The sequence below is a fragment of the Belonocnema kinseyi genome, chromosome 10 (genome assembly GCF_010883055.1).
Source record: "Belonocnema kinseyi isolate 2016_QV_RU_SX_M_011 chromosome 10, B_treatae_v1, whole genome shotgun sequence".
NCBI lineage: Eukaryota > Metazoa > Arthropoda > Insecta > Hymenoptera > Cynipidae > Belonocnema > Belonocnema kinseyi.
Window position 1 is genome coordinate 35783916 of NC_046666.1, and position 17621 is coordinate 35801536.

At 25.3% G+C, this 17621-nt stretch overlaps 1 protein-coding gene across 1 annotated transcript in view; it reads left to right on the top strand.

The window, feature by feature from the left end:
* Positions 1–17621, top strand: part of LOC117181076 (fibrillin-1-like) — a 189299-nt gene that overhangs the window by 145372 nt on the left and 26306 nt on the right. Inside the window, exons 17-18 of the mRNA XM_033373644.1 lie at positions 4112–4304; positions 11299–11413. Coding sequence (XP_033229535.1) covers positions 4112–4304; positions 11299–11413 — 308 coding nt within the window. The remainder of the gene's footprint in view (positions 1–4111; positions 4305–11298; positions 11414–17621) is intronic.

Here is a 17621-nt window from a genome sequence, read left to right on the forward strand (position 1 = left end):
ACAATGATTTGAATGATTTCGAAAAGATTTCAGACAGATTTCAAAGATTTCACAAAGATTTCAGATAGATTTGAAATATTTCACAAAGATTTCAATGGTTTCGTAATGATTTGAAAAAGACTTCAAATATTTTGCTAAGATTTTACAATGATTTCCCAAATATTTAAAATATTTTACAATGATTTGAATTATTTTGCAAAGATTTCAGATAAATTTCAAAGGTTTACTAATGATTTTGCAAATATTTCAAATAGTTCCCAAATATTTCAATGATTTTCCAAAGATTTTAATGATTTTAAATATTTCGCAAGGATTTCAGATAGATTAAAAAGATTTCAATTGTTTCCTAATGACTTCAGAAAGATTTCAAATATTTCGCAAAGTCTTTACCAAGATTTCACAAGTATTTTAATTTTTTGCCAAATATTTCAAAGACGTTACAATGATTTGAATAATTTCGCAAAGATTTCAGACAGATTTAAAAGATTTCACAAAGATTTTAGGTAGATTTTAAATATTTCACAAAGATTTCAATGGTTTCGTAATGATTTGACAAAGACTTCAAATATTTTGCTAAGATTTTACAATGATTTCCCAAATATTTAAATATTTTACAATGATTTGAATTATTTCGCAAAGATTTAAGATAGATTTCAAAGGTTTACTAATGATTTTACAAATTTTTCAAATAGTTCACAAAGATTTCAATGATTTCTTAAAGATTTTAATGATTTTAAATATTTCGCAAGGATTTCAGATAGATTAAAAAATGTTTGCAAAGATTGTACAGAGATTTTACAAATAACTTAATGATTTTCCAAATATTTCAAATATTTTACAATTATTTCAATAATTTCTCAAAGATTTCAGATAGACTTCAAAGATTTCAAATATTTCGCAAAGATTTCACAAATATTTTCATGATTTCCCAAATATTTCAAAGATTTTACAATAATTTCAATTACTTTGGAAAGATTTCATAAATATTTCAATGGTTTCCTAATGATTTCACAAAGATTTCAAAGATTTTACAATGGTGTCAATGATTTCTCAAATATGTTAAATATTTTACAATGATTTGAATGATTTCGCAAAGATTTTAGACAGATTTGAAAGATTTCAAATATTTTGCAAAGATTTCACAAATATTTTCATGATTACCCAAATATTTCAAAGATTTTTCAATGATTTCAATGATTTCGCAAAGATTTCACAAATATTTCAATGGTTTCCTAATGATTTCACAAAGATTTCAAATAATTTGCAAAGATTTTACAAAGATTTCACAAATATTTTAATGGTTTACCAAAAATTTAAAAGCCTTTACAATGATTTTAATGATTTCCCAAATATTTCAAAGGTTTTACAATAATTTCATTGATTTCGCGAAGATTTTATATAGGTTTTAAAGATTTCACAAAGATTTTAACTATTCCGCAAAGATTTCACAAACATTTTCATGATTTCGCAAATATGTCAAAGATTTTAAAATTATTTCAATGACCTTGGAAAGATTTCAATGCTTTCCAAATGATTTCACAAAGATTTCAAATTTTTACAATGATGTCAATGATTTTTCCAATATTTTAAATATTTTAGAATGATTTGAATCATTTCGCAAAGATTTTAGATGGATTTCAAAGATTTCACAAAGATTTCAAATATTTTGCAAAGATTGTACAGAGATTTCACAAATATTTTAATGATTTCCCAAAAATTTCAAATATTTTACCACTTTCTTGAATTATTTCGCAAAGATTTCACAAAGATTTCAATGGTTTTCTAATGATTTCGTAAAGAATTAAAATATTTTGCAAACATTTTATAATGATTTCAATGATTTTCCAAATATTTCAAATATTTTACAATTATTTTAATGATTTCTCAAAGATTTCACAAAGAATACAAAGATTTTACAATGCTTTAAATAATTTCCCAACTGTTTTAAATATTTTACAATGATTTGAATGATTTCACAAAGATTTCAGGTAGATTACAAAGATTTCAAATATTTCGCAAAGACTTCACGAATATTTTAATGATTTCCCAAATATTTAAAATATTTTACAATTATTTCAATGATTTCGCAAAGATTTCATAAAGATTTTAATGCTTTCCTAATGATTTCACAAAGATTTCATAGATTTTACAGTGGTTTAAATGATTTACCAAATATTTTAAATATTTTACAATGATTTGAATGATTTCGCAAAGATTTCACAAATATTTTTTTGATTTCCTAAATATTTCAAAGATTTTACAATGATTTCAATAATTTCGCAAATATTTCAATGGTTTTCTAATGATTTCCCAAAGATTTCCAATATTTTGCAAAGATTTTACAAAGATTTCACAAATTTGTTAATGATTTCCTAAAGATTTCAAAGCCTTTACAATGATTTGAATGATTTCGCATAGATTTCAGATAGATTTCATAGATTTCACAAAAATTTTAAATATTTTTTAACGATTTTACAGAGATTTCACAAATATTTTAATGATTTCCCAAATATTTCAAACGTTTTACAATAATTTCAATTATTTCGCGAAGATTTCAGATAGATTTCAAAGATTTCAAATATTCCGCAAAGATTTTACAAATATCTTCATGATTTCCGAAATATTTCAAAGATTTTACAATTGTTTCAATGATCTTGGAAAGATTTACCAAAAATTGCAATGCTTTCCTAATGATTTCACAAAGTTTGCAAATATTTTACAATAATTTCAATGATTTTCCAAATATTTTAAACATTGTAGAATGATTTGAATCATTTCGCAAAGATTTCAGATATATTTCAAAGATTTGAAATATTTCGCAAAGATTTCACAAATATCTTCACGATTTCCGAAATATTTCAAAGATTTTACAATTATTTCAATGATTTTGGAAAGATTTCACAAAGATTTCAATGCTTTCCTAATGATTTCACAAAGATTTTATAGATTTTACAGTGGTTTAAATGATTTACAAAATATTTTAAATATTTTACAATGATTTGAATTATTTCGCAAAGATTTCACAAATATTTTTATGATTTCCTAAATATTTCAAAGATTTTACAATGATTTCAATAATTTCGCAAATATTTCAATGGTTTTCTAGTGATTTCCCAAAGATTTCCAATATTTTGCAAAGATTTTACAAAGATTTCACAAATTTGTTAATGATTTCCTAAAGATTTCAAAGCCTTTACAATGATCTGAATGATTTCGCATAGATTTCAGATAGATTTCATAGATTTCACAAAAATTTTAAATATTTTTTAACGATTTTACAGAGATTTCATAAATATTTAAATGATTTCCCAAATATTTCAAACGTTTTACAATAATTTCAATGATTTCGCAAAGATTTCAGATAGATTTCAAAGATTTGAAATATTTCGCAAAGATTTCACAAATATCTTCATGATTTCCGAAATATTTCAAAGATTTTACAATTATTTCAATGATTTTGGAAAGATTTCACAAAGATTTCAATGCTTTCCTTATAATTTCACATAGATTTCAAATATTTTCCAAATATTTTACAATGATTTTAATGATTTTCCCAATATTTTAAACATTTTAGAACGATTTAAATCATTTCGCAAAGATTTCAGATTTCAAAGATTCCAAATATTTCGCAAAGATTTTGACAAATATTTTCATAATTTCCCTAATATTTCAAATATTTAACAATGATTTGGATGATTTCGCAAAGTTTTCAGATGGATTTCAAAGATTTCACCTATTTTGAAAAAATTTTACAAAGATCTCACAAACATTTTAATGATTTCTCAAATATTTCAAAGATTTGACAATGATTTGAATGATTTCGCAATGATTTCACAAAGATTTTACAAAGACTTCTATTATTTCAAGAAGATTTCAGATAGATTGAAAACATTGAAACCAAATATCAAATATTTTGCAAACTTTTCAGATAAATTTTAACCATTACACAAAGATTTAATTCTTTTGACAAATATTATCAAATATTTCGCAGAGTTCCAAAGATATCACAAAGAATCGAATGAATTTAATCATTCGATTTCAGCAGGGGACAAATCAATACTTTGCCTCTCCCTGATCGATTCCTAATAATTTTTTCGCTATTTCTTGGAAGGTTCGATGCCCTGGTCATCCATCGGGGGCATTAGAGTACCCAGTGGGAGCGAGGTGCTACATTAGATGCAACCCCGGATTCAAATTGGAGGGCGCTCACGCCCGAGATTGCCAGGCGGGCGCCCGCTGGAATGGGAAGGAGCCGAGTTGCCTTCGAGAATATACTCCTCCACCAGGTCGTCCTTACTACTCAGGTACGTGATTAGCACTTTCCTAGCTAGCTGTTTCCTTGATCCGGCTTCACCGCGCCGCCCAGCCGCGATAACAACGTGGTAGGATTACCGAGCGAGAACCAACTGCGTCGTGCGCTCAATTAGTCAGATGGGAGCTCTAAACAGCTTTTAATAATAGAAAGTCCTGTTGTAGAGCTAGTTGCTAACGAGGCCATACTTTAACGCCAGCCCTTAACGAGCTTACAGCTATCGTTTAGTTAGCTTTTTCCCTTCTTTCTCCCCGACTTCTAAAGCAACAACTTTTTTCCCCATTGCTCTTGACTTCTTTTACGGAATGCGCATTGTTTCTGCTAATTAGTACAAGACTTTTTCCATGCCTCGAAGAAACAATAATGGAAGACTCTTTTGAAAAAGCTGCGCTTCGGGGAGTTAGGAGGGAGTGGAGGCTAATTGGGGGTCAAAGGTTTTTAGAAAGTGGGGTAAAGGAATCGAGTTTTTATGTATTTCAAATTAAAAGTAATTCGGGGAAATTGTACTTCTTAGCGCATTTAATTCGATGGATTTTAAGTCATTTTTTGTTGCGTTGCTTTGTAGAATCTAGCCGGAATTTAAGTTTACTATTGCAAAGATTTCAATAATTTTACGAATATTATCAAGTATTAAAAAAATGTTTCGCAAAGATTTTTAAAGATTTCTGAAATATTTGACAAGGATTTAAATGATTTCTTTAAGATATCACGGATTTTTCAGAGATTAAGAATATTTTGCAAAGATTTCGGATATTTTAAAATCATTTGAATAATTTTAAAAATATTTCAAATATTTGGCAAAGATTTCTACTGTAAAAGATGGTTTTGTAACAAAATATTTGAATTTTTAACAAGATAAGTAAATTTTTAACATTATAGCTGAATTTTCAATCTGCAAAGATGAGTTCTCAACAAAAAAGTGCCATATTTTATATTTCAATCGGGGAAAAAATGAAATTCATACAAAAAACGAATTTTAAAAACAAAGAGACGACTTTTCAACAAATAAAGATTCTCCACTTACGAAATAAATAAAAGTTGATCTAATTTGTTGAACCGGCAAGTCAAAAGACTTGCGGGTTTTTAAATATTTCGGATAGATTTAAAAGATTTTATTAAGACATAAATGATTTTTACAAATGTTACCAAATATTTCACAAATATTTTAAATATTTCAATAGTTTTCTAAAGATATCAACGATTTCAAATATTTCGCAAAGATTTCGGATAGATTTAAAAAATTTTAAAAAGATTTGAATAATTTTACAAATATTCACAAATATTCCGCAAAGATTTTTAAACGATTTTAAGAAAGATTTGATAAAGTTTTCAATGATTTAGGGTACTAAATTGACACAATAAATTAACTCACTAAGAATTGAATTATTTCATCAAAATTTCCGATATATTTCAAAGATTTCAATGATTTCGCAACGATTACAATAATTTCAGAAATGCTGCTAAATATTTCCAAAATATTTCAAATATTTCGCAAAGATTTACGACAGATTAAAAAGATTTTACAAGGACATCAATGATTTTCCAAAGATTTAAATAATGTCACAAATATTACCGAATACTTCACAATTATTTTTAACATTTCAAAGATTTTTCACAAAAATTTGCAAAGATTTCAAAAATATTTTAATGGCTTCCTAAAGATATCAAAGGTTTCAAATATTTCGCAAAGATTTCGCATAGATTTAAAAGATTTTAAAAAGACTTGAATAATTTCACAAATATTACTAAATATTTCGCAACGATTTTTTAAAGATTTCAATGATTCCAATAATTTTACAAGTATTACCAAATATTAAAGAAATATTCTTAATGTTTCTCAGATTTCTGAAGACTTCAGAAAAATTTTAAAAAGACTTCAAAAATACTTTAATTAAAAATTAAATAAATAACATAAAAATTTCTGATATGTTGCAAATATTTCAAAGATTTCGCGACGATTTCAATAATTTCACAAATATTATCAAAGATTTCAAAAAGATAAAAAATATTTCGCGAAGATTTTCGATGGATAAAAAATATTTTACAGACATCAATGATTTCCCAAAGATTTAAATAATTTCACAAATATTACCAAATATTTCACAAGGGTTTTTAACATTTCAAAGAATTCTTCGCAAAAATTTGCAAAGATTTTGCATAGATTTAAAAGATTTCATAAAGACATAAATGATTTCCCAAAGATTTTAATAATTCTGCAAATATTACTAAATATTTTAAAAATATTTCAAATATTTCGGAAATATTTTTGGTAGATTTAAATAATTTTAGAAAGATTTCAATGATTTCAGTAATTGCACAAATATTGCTAAATATTAAAGAAATATTTTCAATGTTTCTCAGATTTCTGAAGATTTCAGAAAAATTTTACAAAGAAATTAATTATTTCAGTAAAATTTTCGATATGTTTTAAATATTTCCCAACGGTTTCAATAATTTTACAAATATTACCAAATACTTTAAAAACATTTCAAAGATTTCAAAAAGATAAAAAATATTTCGCAAAGATTTTCGACAGATTAGAAAGATTTTACAAAAACATAAATGATTTCTCAAAGATTTGAATAATTTGGCAAATATTACTCAATATTTCAAAAATATTTTAAATAGTTCTTAAAGATTTCAGAAATATTTCACATAGATTATAATGATTTCCCAAATATTAAAAAAAAGTCGCAAAAGATCTCGGCTTGATTTAAATATCTCAAAGACATCAATGTTTTTCCGCAGGTTTCAATAATTTTTACAAATATAATTAAGTATTTCAAATATTTCACAAACGCATAAATGATTTTACAAACATTTAAACAATTTTGCAAATCTTTAAAAAATATTTAGAAGATTTCCAAAGGTTCCACAAAGATCTCAAATATTTTGCAAAGATATGAAGAATTTCACAAATATTATCAAATATTTGAAAAAATATTTCAGATACTTAACAAAGATTTCAGTAATTTTCTATGGATTTCACAAAGATTTGAAATATTTCGCAAAGATTTTGGATAGTTATTAAAGATTTCACAAATAATGCAATGATTTTGCAAAAATATCAAATATTTAAAAAATATTTTGAAAGGATTTCAATGATATTTGAAATGCAAATATTTTGGACAGATTTAAAAGATTTAACAGCGACATCAATGATTTCCTAAGATTTCAATAATTTCACAAATATTTCTAAATATTTCACAAATATTTCTAAATATTTCACAAATATTTCTAAATATTTCACAAATATTTACAAATTTCTAAAGATTTCTTCGCGAAAATTTTCAGATTTTAGAAATATTTCAATGATTTCATAAAGATATCAAAGGTTTCGAAGATTTCGCAAATATTTTGCATAGATTTAAACGACTTTATAAAGCCATCAATAATTTTCGAAAGGTTTCAATAATTTTTATAAATATTACCAAATATTTCGAAAAAATTTCACAAAGATTTCGGATAAATTAAAAATATTTTACAAAAGCATAAATGATTTCATAAAAATTTTAAAATCACACAATTTTTTCAAAAATATTTCACAGATTTCACAAAGATTTCAAATATTTTGCATAGATATGAACAATTTCACAAATAATTAAAAAATATTTCAAATATTTTACAAAAATTTCAGTGATTTTCTATGGATTTTACAAAGATTTTTAATATTTCACAAAGATTTTAAATAGTTATAAAATATTTCACAAATAATTCAATGATTTCGCAAAAATTTTCACAATTTCAGAAATATATCAAATAATGCAAAAATCTTTTAAAAGGATTTCAATGATTTCCCGAAGACTTCAAAGATTTCGTGAAGATTTTGAATATTTTGCTAAGATTTCAAATGTTTCGCAAAAGACTTTAGATAGTTATAAAAAATTTCACAAAACTTTCAATGATTTTCCAAAGATTTAAATTATTTTTACAAATATTACCAAATATTTCAAAAATCTTACAAATATTTTTCGAATATTTCACAAAGATTTGCAGAATTTCACAAAAGTTTAAAAAATATTTTAAAGATATCCAAAAGATTTCAATTATTTCACGAAGATTAAAAATATTTAGAAAATATTTTGGATAGTTTTAAAAGATTTCATGAACATTTCCAATATTTCTTAAAGATTTATTGTAGATTTAAAATATTTAAGTGATTTTACAAAGATTTCGATAATTTAAAAAATCTTGCCAAATATTTATAAAATATTTAAAATATTTTTCAAATATTTTCAAATAGTTCCAAAATATTTCAAATACTCGATAAAAGATTTCAGTGATTTCTCAAAGATTTTACAAAGATTACTAATTTTTGGAAAATATTTCAAATATTTGGCAAAAATTTTTACTTTAAAATATGGTTTTTCCACAAAATATTTGAATTTTATAACAAAATAATTAAATTTATAACATAATATTGAAAAAATGAAATTCATGCAAAAAAAGAATTTTCAAACGCGAATTTTCAATAAATACAGATTTTCCACTTGAGAAAGAAATAAAAGTTGATCTAAATTGTTGAACCTGTAAGTCAAAAGTCGAATTTTCTGTGCGAAAATTGGACTTTTTCAAAAAATATGTCTTTTCAGCAAAAAATTAATTTTACACGAAACTGATACATTTTTACCCGATAAAAACGAAATTTCAAGCATAGAAAATTATTTTTTTATCAAAAAAGGTGAATGGAGAAATGGGAAAGTTATATTTTTAAGTCGGATATTAATTTTAAACAAAACAAAAAATGCTTTTCTACTAAACAGTTTAATTTTTAACCAAAGACAACAACAACAAAATGAAAAAAAAATGATTTCTGGATAAAAAGATTCAACCAAATCTTTCAAATAAAATAGTTGAATACTCAAGAAAAGAAGAAGATTTTTTAACCGAAAAGTTCCACTTTCATAACAAAAAATAATGTTTCTACTGAAACAGATAAATTTTTTGATTCAAAAGATAAAATTTAAAAACGAATGGTTAAATTTTCTGTTAAAAAAGATTTCAGTTGACTTTTCACGATAAAAATATAAATTTTCAATTCAAAAAGATACATTTTTCTTTCAAAAAAGATAACATTTCTTTTACAACAGATACATTTTTATTACAATTTTTTTTTTAGTTATTGAATTTTCTTCCAAAGAAGATTGCAGTTGATTTTTCAAGATTAAAATATGAATTGTTTGATAAAAAGTAAGTTTCTATGAAAAAAATTGAATTTGAAATCCAAAAAGACGAATTTTTAACAAAAAGGATGGCGTTTTAATAAAATTGTTGAATCCTCCACCAAATAGTTACATTTTTATCCCGAAAAGATGAAATTTATTATAAAACAGATACATTTTTATAATTTTTTTTTTAATTGTTGAATTTTCATGTAAAAAAGATTCCTGTTGACTTTTTAAGATCAAAATATAAATTTTTTAACAAGAAATAAGTTTCTACCAAAAAAAACCACAATTTTCGACACAAAAAGACGAATTTTTAACCAAAAGGGTTGACATTTTAATAAAATTGTTGAATTCTCTAATAAATAGTTGAATTTTTATCTAAAAAAGATAGAATTTCTTGTCAAATACATACAACTTCATTTAATTTTTTTTTAATTGTTGAATTTTCATCCAAAAAAGATTCCAGTTGACTTTTCAAGATCAGAATGTGAATTTTTGAACACAAAATAAGTTTCCACGAAAAAATTTAATTTTCAATCCCAAAAGACGAATTTTAAATAAAAAAGGATGACTTTTTTAATAAAATTGTTGAAATCTCTACTAAATAGTTGCATGTCTTTGGTTGAAGATGTAACTATTTAGTGGAAAAGCTTTTTTTTTTGCTTAAAATTAATTTTTTAACCGAAAATGTAACGTTGTCATTTTTTTAAGATTGATCTGTTTTAGTTAAAAATTCTGCTTTAGTGGTAAAAAAATATATTTTTTTGTTTGAAATTTTATTTTTGTTGGGTAAAAATGCATCACTTCCGCGGAAAATTAATTTTTCAGTAAAAATTCATAGTTTTAGTAGAAAAAATATGTCTTTGGGCTTGAAGGTTCAACAATTTAGATAAACTTTTATTTCTTTCTTGAGTGAAAAATCTTTATTTATTGTGAATTCGTGTTTTTCGTTTAAAAATGCTTTTTTTGTTGTATAAATTTGATCTTTTTCGATTGAAATATAAACTTCGACACTTTTTTGTCGCGAATTAATTTTTTTATGTTGAAAATTCAATTATTATGTTGAAAATTTAATTATTATGTTGAAAAATTAATTATTTTGTTGAAAATTCAAGCATTTTGTTGAAAAGACATTGTTTACAGTCGAAAAGACTTTTTTTGCTTCAAGTAAATTAATCAATTTCAAAAATTTAAATTCGTATCTGAAATACTATTGTATTCCGTTTATAAAAGATTCTATGTTAAAAATATTGCAAGATGAAAATGTTGGAATTTAAATATGAATGTTTAACAAAAATAAAATAAAAATTAGTAAAGGAAACATCAGGGAATTTTGAAAATGAAGTTCTCGGATATCTTGTCTAATAAAAAATATTTCGTGAACTTAAAAATATAGTACAGTAATCAGAAGGAAGCAACTGAAAAACGCAGAAATAGGAAAATTACGATAATCAAGTTGGTGGCATTCTTTATTTTAAAAATTCCCTGATGCTTCCCTGACTAGTTTTTCATTTTCCCTGGCCATAAAGGCCAGAATTTTAAATCTTGTAACACTCTTAACTCAGTATCTTTTATAAACAAAATAAAACAATTTTAAAGTAATTTTATTTAAAGTGCCTCTAATAGAAATTCCCTGACTTTTACAATATTTTTTCAAATTTCCTGACTTTTCCCCGAATTGCAGATCTTTTTCCTGACCTGCCGCGACCCTGATTTGTAGCTTGTTTATCGAATTTACAGGATAAGATAAATTCTCGCTGCAGCTGATGTATACAGGTGGAGGCAGCAATGTAGCAACTCATCTGAATCTCATTTCAGACATGCCGAGACCATACATCAGGTGTCCTAGAAGCGTAGATGTGGAACTTCCGTCGCGGCAGAGCACCGTCCGAGTTTCCTTCCCGCAGCCGAAGACAAACGTGGATTGGTGGAGGTTGGTACTTTTCCTTTGTCCTTTTTGCCCTCTCGAGACACTTTTACTTCGAGTGAGTCTACCTCTCGAGGTCCGGGTTCACAACGACTCTTCTCCCCAGTTTTTTTATTTTATTCGAGCAGCGGTTACAAGTGTATCGATCACTTTTCTTCTTGTCCTCTACACACACTCTCCAGATTGGAGAGTATAAATTTAATTCCGAAGGAGCTTAGGAATATACGATATCGATTGACGCGAATGAGTTCGAGCAGGTGTCGGACTCCAAGCTTCTGTCAATCACCGGCCACTGGCTTCGATTCTCTGTGATTGCTTATCCCAGCCACCAAAGGGGATGCCAATCATTTGATTTTCACATCCCAGCAAACACGTCCTGTAACTGTTGAGGAGCAAAAAAGGAACTGTGTTCTATAATAGTTGTTCAAGATGGTGACATAACTGTTCGCGAACGAAAAAGTAACAGCGATCTAGAACATTGTGACAAAATTATAACAGAGCTGTATTAAAACAAAAGGTAACAATTTTCTAGAACACTGTGACAAAATTGTAACAGACCTGTTCTAGAACACTGTGACAAAATTGTGACAGAACTGTTCTAGAACAAAAAGGTAACAGTGTTCTAGAACATTGTGACAAAATTGTGACAAAACTTTTCTCGAACTATGTGACAGCACCGTTCTGTAACAGATGCTATGGAATTGTTCTAGAACAAACTAATCACAGACGCTCTATAATATTTGTTTCAAGTTTATTTTAGAACTGTGCCGTAACAGTGTTATATCGAAGTTCTAGAACCCCGTTACAAGTGTGTTCTAGAACAAATTAGGAACGAAGATTAGTTCGCTAATACTATGATCGAGCTGATCCTTGCGAATATCCATAATGTGGATATTTCGGACGTACAATCAAAATTTTCGGCTTGCAGGATATTCCGACGGATGATCACTGGAATAACCCGAGACATAAATGGGGTCAAATCGAATATTTCGGGATATCCTATTCCTGTGAGAGTTACAAAGCACTATTCCATATTTGATAAATAATAGTTCTAGAACTGTTATAGCATTGTTCTAATTTTTTTACAATGCAGCGTACCAAAGTTCTAGAATTGTTACAGATCGGTTGTTACAGCATTCTAGATCTGTTAAAGATTTGTTATATAACATTTATAATTGAGTTCTAGAATTGTTCTAGAACATTTTCTAGAAAAATTGTTCTAGAAATGTTTGCAGGTTCTACACTTGAATTTACAGAATCTTTCGGGGATATTTTTGAAAATTTAATAAATCGTCATAAATCTTTTTAAATATTATCTTAAAATTAGTTTATTAAATTAAAAAATCATGTAAAGTTTTCCTGGGAAATATTTTTTATTCTTCTGAGTTCTTTCGAAATTCTGAGAATGCTTTAAAATTTTTCTTAGATATTTCTAAATATTAAGTTACTGCACTTTTTTCTAATCGAAAAATTTCAAATTGCATGGTTTAAAAATGTAATAGTTTAGACTGAAAATATATTTGAAATTCAATAAAAGCCTTTAATCATAAACATATTATTTTGAAGTTATTGAAACAGTTTAATTTTTAAAGTTAAAATCCGAACACTCTAAAACAGTTAAATTTTAAATCAAAGTGATGAATTTTCATTATTTACAACTATAATAATGAATCATTCACTAAAATACATGCATTTTTAATCAAAAAGTTGAATTTACAAATAAAATTATGAGTATTTGATTTGAATACTTGAAATTTGCAACGAAAAATATGAATTTTCAAAAAAGAAAAATAATTATCTATGAAAAACGGATTTCTAAGCAAAATATATGAATTTTCAACAAAATAATTGAATTTTGAACTAAAAGAGACAAATTTTCATCCAAATAGTTGGATTTTGAATTTAAAACGATCATTTTTGAACCAAAAATGTAGTAATTACCTTTTCAGTTGAAAACAAATTTTTAAAACAAACTGATAAATTATTAATAAAAATTATAAATCTTCTACTTTAATAGTTAAATTCTAAATAAAAAAATATTTATGTTTGAAGAAAAGAGCTTAACTTTCAACTAAGTAGTTTTTTTCAACGAAAAAAGAAGAATTTTCAAACAAGAATATTTATGTTCTATCAAAAAGACGATTTCAACAAAATACATGAGTTTTTCATTCAAAAAGAAAAATTTGCAACCATATAGTTGAATTTATAACTGAAAAATATCCCTGTTTAACCATAAATGGAATTTTTGAATTTTCATTAAAAAAAATTAATTAAAAAAAAATTCGTTAACAAAACAGTCAAATTTTAAATCAAAATGATAAATTTTCATTAATTTCAAAATTAATAATGAGTCATTAACTGAAATAGATTAATATTTAACCAAAAAATGAAATTACCTATGAAATTTTGAAGTAAAAAAAAAACGATTTCTAAACAAAAGACATGATTTTTCTTCAAAATAGTTGAATTTTGAACTAAAGAAGAAAATTTTTTACCAAATACTTGAATTTTGATTGAAAAATATCAATTTTCAACAAAAAATGGAATATTTGAAATTTTAATTTTAGAACAAAAGGATCATAATTTAACAAAAGAGTTTAACTTTTAACCAAGTACTTTTATTTTCAAAGGAAAATATGAGTTTTCAAACAAGAAGATTATTTTTATATAAAAAAATACGATTTTTCAACAAAATACATGAATCTTTAGCGAAATAGTTGAATTTTTAACCAAAGCAGAAAAATTTTCAACCAAATAGTTGAATTTAAAACTAAAAATGATCTGGTTTAACCATAAATGGAATTAATAAATTTTCCTTGAAAAAAATTAATTTTCAAACAAAAAATGTGAAACACAATAGTTAACTTTCCAATCAAAGTGATGAATTTTTATTCTTTTCAAATGTAATGATGAATCTTAACTGAAATAGATGAATTTTAAAACAAAAATTGATTGACCAAAAAAAAAAAATTTATTCAAAAATGAAAAAAAAAAATCAACAAATTTGTTCAATTTTTACGTCAAAAAATATATTTTCTACAATATCGTTAAATTTTCAAAACGATAATATGAATTTTTAATACAAAAATTTATTTTCAAACAAATAGCGTTGAATTTTATTTTAAAAATAAGCCAAAAAGGTAGCTTTAAGGGAAAATTGTTGAATTGTTAAAAGAAGTTCCAATAAAATAATATAAATAAATAAAATATTCCCTGCGTTAAATTCACTTGTGGAGAATCATTTACATTAAAGGTTTTATTAACTATTATTTTTAAAAAATTTTATTATTTATTAGAGAAAGATTACAATTTAAAGAAAAATATTTAGATTTTTGTCCAAATAGTTGAATTTTAAGGCCAAAAAGGCGAAGTTGTTTAGAATGTTTCATTTTTGATCAAGGAAGATAACTTCAAAAATAGTTTAATTTTCAATAAAATATTTGAATTTTTAACCAAATAGCACAACTTTTAAAATGAAACTTATAAGTTTTTAACCAAAAATTAAATCTTTGAATCTTCATTTCAAAAAATTAATTTAAAAAAGACAAAAACTTATTTTTAAACTATTTAATTAAACCATAAAAGATGAATTGTCAAGAAAGCAGTTACATTTTTAACAAAAGGCGAATTTTCTACCGCATATTTAAATTTTCAAGAAGAAAAGATCAATTTTAATTTATTAAATATATATTTTTAATCATAAATGGAATAGTTACATTTTTATTTAAACAAAATCAATTTTGAATCCCAAAAGAAAAAGAATTTTCGATTTTCAAGTACCTAGTTATATTCAAAACAAAAGAGATACATTAAGAAAAAGGTAAATCTTAAGAGACAAATTCAGCAAAACAGTTGAAAATTGAAAAATAGTTGATTTTTCAATGAAAAAGATAATCAAAAAAATTACATGCATTTTCAACTAAATAGTTGAATTTTTAACAAAGTAGTTCGAGTTTTGATCAAGTAGTTAAATGTTTGACCAAAAATATGACTTTTTAACCAAATATATACATTTTCAGTAAAGTAATCAAATAATCAAATAATTAAGCAAATATTATTGTCGAATTTTCAACTAATCAACTTTTTAAATTTTTAACAAAATTAAAATTTAAACATTTTAAACTAAACTCATTTTTTGTACTGCAGGTGATATTTTCACATTTACATTTTTATGGAAAAAATCTTAAGACAATTTCCGAGCTCTTATTATAATTGAAAAACTTATCTAAAAGTTTCGAAAACGATCAAATCATCGTAATTCAATTAATTTTAAATTAAGATTTGAAATTGAATTTGGAACAGGATCAGATCAATAAATCAGATTCAATTTTAGAATTTCCCTTACAATTTAAAGGCTTTCAAGTAAAAATAAAAAAATTTGTAATGTAAAATCTTTTTCCTCTAGTCAATTTTTTCCTTTATTTTTGAAGAAGCCCTTTAAATTGAAGGCTTTAAAATTCGATATCGGTGGATGATTGGCAGCTGAGCTCAAACGGAGAAAGTCCGAAAGCTAATCTGGGATTTCTCTACAGGGGTATTATGGATGACATATGTAGTGGGATTATTTTTAATACTGCTTGATGCAGCTGAGCTTGACGTTTCATATTTGCGAAACAGAAGTTTTTGTTTTCTAAATAAAAGGCATTTGATGAAAATGAGATACAATATTCTATCAGAGAGACAGAGATTAAGTATACTTTGAAAAACAGAGGATGCTTGGTCAACAAACAACCGGATCAGAAACTGCGCACATTATTACTTTAAATATTTGTTATTGCCATCATCATACGGACGTATTTTTGAGGAAAGGCTCTATTGAAATTTCTTATAAAAGTAAGTTTCTTATATCGTTAAATTTGTAACAAAAGAAAAGGAATTCATCTGTACAAAAGATAATTCTAAATTTAATTGAATTTGGAGATAATTAGAAACTTTTAGGAATCTTGCTATCAATTGCGTAAGGATTTTCAGGTGGCGGTCTCTAAAACCTGAGGTCCCGCAGACAACTGTATGTATTTATGTCTAATTAAATAAGTAAATGAGTTATAAATAGTAAGAAATTATTATTTAAACAAATGTATTATTACCATAATTATACTGCACCATTTTTTAAAAAAGACTATTTATATTTTGTATAAAAAATAAGTTTCCTGTCTCGTTAAATTCGTAATGAAAGGAGGAATTCATCTTTCTAAGAGATAATAAGAAAATTTAATTAAATGCAGAGATAATTTGATCCTTTCACGGATCGTCCATTAATTATCTTCGAATTTTCAGGTGGCGGTCTGTGAGACCTCAGGTCTCACAGACCGCTGTATATATTTTTATATAATTAACTGTGTAAAGAAGTTTTTGTTCTTACCTTATACAATTATATGCCCGGAAATTGAAATAAGCAAAAAATTAATTACGATAATGTATTATTTCCATTATCATACTGCATTATTTTTTGAGAAAAGGTCCATTTACATTTTTTTATAAAAAAATAAGTTTCTTTTGTCGATAGATTTGCAATCAAAAAAGGAATTCATATGTAAAAAAATGTACCCAAGGATTTTTAGGTGGTGGTCTGTGAGACACGAGGTCTCACAGACCGCTGCATATATTTATATCTAATTAAATAAGTAAAGGAGTTTTTGTTTTTTCAGTTATACAGGTGAATGAAGGGACATTGAAATAAGTATGAAATTCAGTCAAAACGTTTATTATTTCCATTATCATACTGCCGTATAATTTTATAAAGGCTATTTGCATTTTTATAAAAAATAAGTTTCTTATATCGTGAGATTCGTAAAGAAAAAATAAATTTAGCTGCGGAAGAGATAATTAGAAATTTTAATTAAATTCGGAGATAATTAGACGGTGTGAGGGATCGTAAATTACTTACGTAATGATTTTTAGGTGAGGGTCTGCGAGACCCGAGGTCTCACTGACCGCTCTATATATTTATATATAATTATATAAGTTAAGGATTTCTTGTTTTTTGAGTTATACAAGTATATGAGGTAAGCTTTGAATATGCAGTATATTTATTTAAGAAATGTCTTAATGTCGTCATTATACTGCAGTATTTAAAAAAAGCTATATCCACATTTTTTATGAAAAAGAAGTTTCTTTATATCTTTAGATTTATAATAAAAAAAATGTATCTTCAAAAGATCACATAATCATGTAAGGATTTTCCGGTGGCGGCCTGGAGACTTCAGGTCTCACA